Source organism: Populus nigra, chromosome 9 (assembly GCF_951802175.1).
Source record: "Populus nigra chromosome 9, ddPopNigr1.1, whole genome shotgun sequence".
Classification (NCBI taxonomy): Eukaryota; Viridiplantae; Streptophyta; class Magnoliopsida; order Malpighiales; family Salicaceae; genus Populus; species Populus nigra.
In genome coordinates this window covers 16,468,057-16,477,438 of record NC_084860.1, presented here as the reverse complement: position 1 = coordinate 16,477,438, position 9,382 = coordinate 16,468,057, and the positions used below count along the sequence as shown (strand labels likewise).

General features: G+C 33.1%; 1 protein-coding gene across 1 annotated transcript; it reads right to left on the bottom strand.

The window, feature by feature from the left end:
* Positions 1-7,050: 7,050 nt before the first annotated feature.
* On the bottom strand, positions 7,051-9,059 carry LOC133703110 (mitochondrial import inner membrane translocase subunit Tim13-like). The gene is made up of 2 exons (XM_062127537.1): positions 8,863-9,059; positions 7,051-7,436 (listed from the first exon to the last, which is right to left on the bottom strand). The coding sequence occupies exons 1-2, from the start codon at positions 8,980-8,982 to the stop codon at positions 7,287-7,289; spliced, it is 270 nt and encodes an 89-aa protein (XP_061983521.1). The 5' UTR covers positions 8,983-9,059; the 3' UTR covers positions 7,051-7,286.
* Between the last annotated feature and the right edge of the window lie 323 nt (positions 9,060-9,382).

Below are 9,382 nucleotides of genomic sequence, written 5' to 3'. Positions count from 1 at the left end.
TACAAAAGAAACTAAAGGATATCAATCTTTTACTTTAGACAATTTATGGTTCATCATGTCACAGTCTTAGTATAGACTAGAGTAGTAACATTTTTTTCTATTTTCATTCTCAAATTGTTTTTTCCTCGATTAGATCTTTTGATGGCCAAATTGAAGATCAGTTTCTTTCTTATAATTTGTTAGGAAATAGTGAAATTAAAATATGAGAGACCAAACCAAAAAAACACAGAGAAACTTGATGGATGTTTTGAAATTGACTCAACACTAACTTTGGTCCTCTAACTTTTCAACTAACCCATTTTTAGTCTTTTTTTTAATTCTTTTTTGATCCAAAACTTTATTTCTTTTATTTTTCAGTTCCTAGCTTGAGAATGAAGAGAGAAAGTCAACGAATCCTAGTTGTACAAAGAGAAAATATCAGTTGCAATGATTCCAACCATCAAAATGGTCAATCTTGGTGTCCATAATTTTCCATTCGATGAGGGTAGGTATACTAGGGTGTTATTACACCCTAGATTTTATAAGATAGTAGACATGACCTCAAGAAGTTTTTGGGTTTTCGGGTGATTATTTATGGACTTTTTTTTTAGGTTTTTTAAGGTAAAAGGAGGTTTTTTTTTTTTTTTAAAGTCTCTAGGGTTTTTTTTTTGGTGTTTTTGGAATAAAAAAAGATGGTTTAAAATGAATTTTTATGTGGGAACACCCCTGCCTTGATTTTCACAGTGACACCATATATAGTTGCTGGAATATGGGTAGAGAAGACGATGCAGTGCTTGTTTTATTATTATTATTTTTTTTAAAAAAAGCTTCACCTCTTATTAAAAAATAATCAAAGCCCAGGCACATGGCTTGGTCTAGCAAACCAATGCACATGGGCATTTCTTATTAAGGCCCACATACACTAGGTTTTTTTTCAGGTACTTTATTTTTTTATTTAATTTCAGATTTTTTATTTTCTTTAATTTTTTTAATTGAATTTTTTTTAATTTCATATTTTAACATTTATTTTATTTGAAATTGATCTCTATAAATTATTTCGTTTTATTTTTTATGTAGTTATCATTGTCTTGATAATGTTTTGTCATTTTATCGGTGCTTGATCAAATATTTATTTTTGTGGTTGTTTTCTAGGTTTTTCATGTTGCATCTAAACTCACCAAGTCAATCGGATCACATTCAACTAACTTCCACGTAGTCTAAATTTTTTTCCTGCTGAAGAATATGTTAATTGTGCCTATTCCTTTTTTTCTCTAAAAATATTGATCCGACTTATAGCGTAGCATGACCAATGATCTAGTTTAATATAAATTGTCACAAATTAATTTAAGAATAAATTTTTAAAAAAGAAAAGAAATCCTTTTCTTTTCCCTACTTGCTCTTTGTATGAAACAAGAACCAGGATGCAAAATGAGAGTTTTGAAACTTAGAGTAGTTAAAGAATTTTTGAAACTTAGGCGGGTGATTTCATGTGTTTTTCCATTCTAACATGGTTTAAATTTTTTTGATAAAATAACTAAGTTTTTTTCAAAAATGACAAAATAACAAATTTTAGTAAATAATATCAGTGATAATAGTAATATTTTAAAGAGATGGTTAAATTGGATTCACACAAAATTCAAAAAAAAAAAAAGAGAAAAAATGAGATATCGGAAGCACAACGACACTCGAATGATGAAAACTCTGGTTTTTTTAAAGAAAATCTTAATGAAATAAATCAAATAATACATACAAAAAATCACTAATAATAATAATAATAATAATAAAAATAGGTAACACAGGCCTCACAAAAACAAGTAAGCCACATGCTTCAAGATAATTTATTCATGAAAATAATATTGTTGGATATATATATATATATCCCTTTTAAGAAGGGGATGGTTAATGGCAACTTACAAATGGCTTGCAATCAAACAAGAGTACTGGAGATACCTATTATTATTAATGGCAACTTGCAAATAACTTTGTTGTGATTAGTTTAATTTATTTATTTTTTAATTTTCATTCCATATTTTTATGCATAGTAGAATCAGCCTATTTAACGTTTACAATTTATGAGTGGTTGATTAATTAATTAATAATATTTATTTATTACAAAAGTACCTTATAGTACCTAAATTTAACAAACAAATGTGGCATTTTAACGTACGTATATGTTATATTATAACCTTATATTATACTCTCATTAGATAAAATCTAAATATAATACTTTGAATTGAAAAGATATTGTGGTTTATGTAAAATTAAATGTTACCCTATAGGAAAGAAGAAGATGATCATTAGGGAAGGAGATTAGTACTATTTTCAATTAAAATATAATTATAAGTTAGTAGCAAATACATAGCCCATGGGATTTAATTATTCCCTGCTAAGTACGTACTCGATCGTAATGTCTTCGTAAGTGTGCATTAGCCAATAAGTATGATTAAACAAAGGAAGTAAGAGTAATAACAATAAAATTGACATAACATAACAATAACATAATAATAACAAAATGTACTAAAAAGAGAAGGGCCTGGGAACAATGTCAACCACTGTGGCTATAGACTCAAATCCAATACAGATTATAATAGTAAATTTACGAATTTTCCCATCAAACCAAAAATGTTTAGGTGGGCTAGGGGGTAGGAAATTCTTTTTCTTTTTAAATGAAAAATGAAATAATAAAAATATTCTTGGAGCCCAAAAAAAAAAACCTGGCATGGGAATTGGGATAGTTTCAGGTTTTCACTTTTTCAACCATAGTTAAATTACTTGCTAGCTTTAAAATCAAAGAAACCCTTGTGTTTAGTCCAAGGTTAATTTTGTCTTTTCACCTTGATTTTCGTTAATATTAAATAAATAAACTAAGTGGCAAGTTTTTCTTTTACATTATAATACATATTATATATATAAAAAAGTTGTTGATATACATGCTTCACACATGATTGTTGGACGTCGTTTATGGGCGGCATGTGTAACGTCTCCTAGTGGCAAAATAACAGTTTTTGGGACGACGTTCAATTGTTCTTGGCATCTCCTCTATCACCGGTTGACGTGTGTTATTGACAAACATTTGATTTGACATTAGCAGCCTTTTCTTTTTGTTTCTTTTCTTCTTCTCTCTTCTCGCAAGTTTCTACGTCTAGCCCCTTAATTTTTCAGAGCAGCTACTTTTTTTTTTATTCGAACTTAGTCCTGGTTATTTTGATTCCTAATTTTTTTTTCTTAGCCTTTTTGAAGATTTTTTATTGTTATTTTTACCATTCAATCCCAATTTGTCATATGTTGTTTTTTTACTTTGGTCCTGATTCTTCTAATTTCTATTTTTTTTCTTAACCTTTTTATGTAATTTTTATTGATTTTCAATTTCATCCCTCAATCCAAATTTATGATGTATTATTTTTTGCAATATAGTCCTCATTCTTTTGATTTTTTTGTCCTTTATTAAAGTTTTTTTTTTTGCAATTTCACACCATTTAATTGAAAATTTATAGATGCCCTCTAATTTATTTATTTTTATTTTATTTGTATTTTCATTCTTTTAATTGCTCTTTTGGCTTTCTATCCTTTTGTGTGATTATTTTTCCCCTGAATTTTATCATTCAATATTTGATTTGTTGGGGGTGGAGTTTCGTGGCTTTTTCATGTATGATGTTTTTAGTCTAATAACCCAAGTTACGAGTTTAAAAAGTTAACGCAAGTCAATATTCTTTTTTTTTTTGTTTATTGTCTCTTTCGATTTCATTGTTCAACATTGGTTTTTTTATATATATAAAAAATGGCTTTGTGGTTTCCTTTAGTTTCTTGTCTATTGGGTTATCCCGATCTCATGACTTGGATCGCGGGTTTGACGAGATAACTTGAGTTGACTCGCCCCATATATTACCCAGGTTACATGTTTATTATGCTACCTCGAGTTGATTCCGACCATTTCCCCTCCTTTTTTTTTTATCCAATTTCATCATTCTAGGGATTTTTTTTTCAAGTTGTCGTGATTGTTTTTTTTTGCTCTTAATTTTTATCCATTTACTATCATTGTCTATTTTTTTAATTGTCTGACTAAAATAAAACCAACTTATTAAACTTGGTCGAGGCTATAACCCACATCATTGATTTTTCTTTTTTCTTTAGAATGCGATAACAACTCTTAAACATCATTTTTTGTGGGGAGAAAAGTGGACATGTGGTGTAGTGCGAGCCCACATCTATTATTTAACTAAAATTCATCAAATTATAATTAACAATCATAATCACGAGCAATGTTATAAAACCCGACCCAACTCAATAAATAAATTCGGTAACCCAGCACTTAGCAAAGATCAAGTTTCATATTAAATCAGGTAAGAGTTGATTTGTTTAAACCTGGTTGACCTAATGAGTCAATCCGCAACGTAGTTAAAACCCATATGATATTTAGTTTGATTTGTTTTAAAAAAAAAATCTAATACAATATCATTTCAACTTACAAAATAAATCTTGGAAGGATATCATTTTAAATTGATTAGAATTAATTTGTCCAACCCATAACCCATATCTTGAATTGTGTCATAACTCGGGTGAGTTTTATAATTATGACCATGAGGGCATCTCATCCTTAATAAGATTATAACATCTTAGATATTATTGAACAGAAATATGAACAATAATTCCGATTAATGGATTAACCGACCAGAGTACATTTAATATAAATTTCACTTTTTATTTTGTTGAGAATCATAGATATCACGTTTTAATATGGTCGCAATCTCGGTCCATGAGCCATCCGATAGATCAGGAGCACTAAATAATTGTGAGCCTGCAACAGGTTGGAGCAAAAACTCAAATTGCCTCCTCGAGGGACCAGATTGTTAGGAGAGAAAACGATAGCTGCCGACTAATTTTGGCAGGTGTTGGGTCAATACCCGCAGTCAGGCTTCTCGAAGTAAATAATTTTACATTTTTTTTCGGATTTGATGAATTTTATTTTTGATCAAAATTGAGTTACGGACATGCATTTCCAATGGATTTGATGCCATGTCACTTTCAAATTCGGTGATTAATGTAAATTGAAATTTATATGAATGGCACATCTAAATCACTTGTTTGAATCATTTCTGGCAAGTCCAAATCCTAAAACGTTTAAGCCAAAGTTTTAAACATATGTATTAACCTCCAGGGCATGAAATGGTGACCTGCTAACCGATATCATGGCTCATGTCGATGGTTCAGCCCTGGCCTCTGTTCCTTGTACCTGTTCTGAGCTGCGAGACATAGCCCATGACCAAATATTGTGGAAAGTGTCGTCATTTCAGGTGGCCTTCTGCTGCTCTTGAAGATGCAGAACGTCTGATTTCGGGTTCTGTTAAGGGTTGTTTCGACAAATTCTATTCGGATGCCTACCCACTTATCTCATATGATGAAGTTGCCAACGCTGACACTTCGAAGCTGCCTTAATGTGCTGAACTAAGTCCCCACATTTCCCCTTCTGACCCACTGTCATTTATTGATGTTTATTACAAGAATAGATGTGTCCTTTTAAGGATTTTGGATGGCATACCTGAGGCTGTAGATATATTCAAACATGGACACGTTGATAGCAGCTGGGAAATGATTGCTGATGAGCGAGAGAAATTGTTTCTAAATTGTCCATTTAAATTGGGAGTACTGGGCTTTAAAGATGAAGATAGTGATGAAAGATTAGCTTCTCCTCTATCACCACTCAATGGGGCTTGAAAATCAAGAGAAGATCACTGCAAGAAGCTTATAGAGGATCTCAAGTTGAGTCGGATACTAGTGGACAAGAAGACAGGCAAAGCTGTTAATCTCTTAAGTTGGCAGTCGTTATCAAATACACAAGAACTGGCCTTATCAAGCTAATTATGTGATGCAATTTTGGCGCGTTATACCTGTGGAAGATGGTTTTCTGTCTCAGAAGCAGGCCAGATGCATGGTGATAACTAGATTCAAGATGACAGAAAGAGAAGAGGGCCTGCAATGGAGGGAAATAAGCATGAGAATTGAGAAGATGGAAGATGTCCATGTCAATGTATGTAGTTTGATGATTCTGAACAGGGCCTTGTACAACCAGCCCAGTACAAATCAGTTTAAAGCGGAAGAGGGATTCAGGAAGTATGAGAAACAGAAGAGAGAAATAATCAAGAGAAGGGAGTCCAGGGAAGCATTGGCTGGCAGATTTTATACATTCATTGAGATCACAGTTTTTGTATTCTCTAAGAATATTAAACGATTCTGCACCACATTCTACTGACATGGTAATGGCCCAAGTATGGGCTGAAGTTCATCTGGATACATCTTTTGCAGATGAGATTGCCAGATTTGTACTCAGATTGAAGAAAATATGTCTCCATGAATCTTGAAGAATGTTAGAAGTAGGATATAATATAAAAAGCAGAATTATGCTCTCACTGAAGGGTTCTGTTGCACGACATTATCCTTCAGGAAAGTGTCATGAATTATCCATTTAAGGTGGAATTCTTGGACCTTAAAGATGACTAATAATGTTCAGATCTTAGCTTCTTTGTTATCACTCAATGAGACTGGAAAACCAGGAGATCTCAGCAACGAAGAGATTTCTGGTTGAGTTGGATACTGGTGGATAAGCTAGAAGACAATATCAGTATAAGAGCTGGCTATATAACCATGCTACTTACAGCCGATGAGCTTGTAGTTCAATCCCCCCTTCGCCCACGAGATCTGGAGTTTGAACCTCTCCTTCATCTGAAAAAAACATGGCAAAAGTTTGTTTCCACACAAGCTGGCCAGATGCATTGATAAAAGGTGTACGAAATAGAGCTAAAAAACATGAGCATTGAAAAGATACAAGGCGCCCACGTTAATGGGAGTGGTTTGACAATTCCTAATAAATTAAGGCCCTAAACATCCCACGTAGAACAAACCAATGGAAAGATGGAGAAGGGTTCCTGCTTTCCAAAAGCATTAAAACGAGAAGAGAGAAATGATCCAAAAGGAGGGATTTCAGGGAAACATGAGCTGATAGATTCTATACATTCATTGAGATCACAGTAACTTCTGTAATCCTCATGCTCTGCTTGCTATGTTAGCATTCTCATATTGCAAGGACAAGTAAATTCTATCGGTTTATTAAAAGATTCTACACCACACAACTAAGTGTCCAAGAATTGGCTGAATTTCAACTGGATAAATCTTTTACAGATCAATATGAAGAAAACATCTGTCCACATTATGAATGATAAAATGGGTTACAATATAAGAGACAAAATCTCTGCTGTCACTCAAGAGTTCCCTAGACAGTTTGCAGGACATCTTCAGGAAACTTTCTACTATGTTCAGCGAGGTGCACTGAAAAGGGCTCTACTGATGATGCCAGTAGCCTCGATGTAGCGTTCCACACACCTAGAGGTGCAGCTACTTTCGCTCCCACTCAGGCTTGACCCTGGTCTTGTAATGCACTTTTCAAAGCATTTCTCCCTCACAGTCTGCATTGAAACAGAATTATAAGTGGACAATCTTGCACATAAATGACAGAGAAGCTATAGTAAAGTACATGACATCGACTCCGTTTTCTCAAATGGGAATTCAATCAAGCACTGGCCAGTGCTTCTAAGAAATGTGCCACTTTAAAATCATGTGAGTCAAAGTGACGACACAAGTGCTGCTAAAGACCCCAAATTGAGAAAAAGGTTTTTGAGAGATTAAGTGATGTGCAACTGATATATGTAGGTACCTCAGCCAACATCCTAGACACTGCTCTTTATTAAGATACAAATTTGTTTACATGTTTCCTTCTGGCTATCAGGAAACTAAAGCCTGTTAATGACATTATAGCATGATGAACTGGAACTTTGGTATTAATATCAGGGCACATGTGTTTATGCAACCTCCACTGTAATTCTAATTACAAATAACTAAAGTAACCAGAATAAAACTTCTTCCAAGAAAATTGAAGCTACACAAACTCTACTGTTAGGCTGAAACCCATCTAACTGTAAGTTCACCTTCATCATTTCATTTGAGAGCACATTAGTATATATATGTGCAACAATCTCAACATCCACAACAAAGCTGCCACCTAAAATTATATTTTAACAATCAAAAATATATTTTCTAATTCCACATTTCTTCGCACAAAATTCAGCAAGCAACTCAGGGCAGGCAACTAGACTTCACTCTAATGACAATATCCAACCTAAGCCGTGCATGAAATATTGTTAACGTATCAAAATTGTGTCTTGATCCTTTTTGCGATCCTTTCTCTTAAAACATGTTAACATTCACAAAAGCTCCCACATACAAACAAAAAACAGGTATATTTATGTACACGCATTATCTCCAACTCTTCAAACAATAACAAGCCATCATAAGTAATTACTTATTGTAAACCATAAAGATTAGATGTGTCAAACTCTCACGGCAAGTCACGGAATAATTCAACATTGTTCCCAAAAGCACAAAAGTTTACTAACCAATGACAGCAGAATTAACATTCCACCTAAGTCCTTCTCTAATAACCCTTAAACAGAGGAGACAAATACCAATTCACATTAATCGGAAAGTTCACTATTATCACAAGTACGGGATAAAACCTCCACCCCTAAAATGCATTCCCTCAAATTGAAAACTTACCCTTTACACTCACGTAAGAACCAAAATTAAAAGAGACCCAGTTAAAAAAATACATCCTTTCAGCTAAAAATCAACTAAAATCCATCTTTCATAACCAAAAAAAATCTATCTTTGGCCATCCTTTATACCAAAACCACCCAAAGGCAAACAAATTTCCCTACTAAACCACCAAAGATCGCAAAGCAAGAAAAAGACTACGTAATAAGCCAAGAAATCATCATCAATAGTAGAAGCACATAAAAAGAGAGAAAGAGAAAGGTTCATAAAGAAAAAGTAAACCTCAAGGAACTCCTGGGCATAAGCTTGTGCAAGTTGATTCTTTAACTGGTCCTTCAAGTCTTCAGCTGAAATTTGAGGTGACCCAGATCCCATACTTGAATGTGAAGAAAACGAATCCATTACTTCTTTCTTGCTCCTATCTCTCTCTCTCTGTAGGCTCTGTGACTGTTTCGGTGCTGACAGAGAGGGACAGTACTTCGATATAAACCCGATATAAACCCTAGAGAAGTATCTGTTTATTTCTGCGTTTCAAAAATATTTTTGATAAAATTTAAAATTTTTTTATTTTTTTTAATTTTAAATTAATATGTTATTATTTTGATGTGCTGATATCAAAAATAATTTTTAAAAAATAAAAAAACATCATTAACATGTATTTTGGCACGAAAAGCTATTTGAAAAGCAACTATAATCACACTGTTAAACAAATCCAAAACAGATTGATCTTTTTCTTTTTCGATCTAATTCTTGTTCAAGGCCCATTTGATGGTGTCCTGAGCAAAGGCCTAGCCTGGTTACA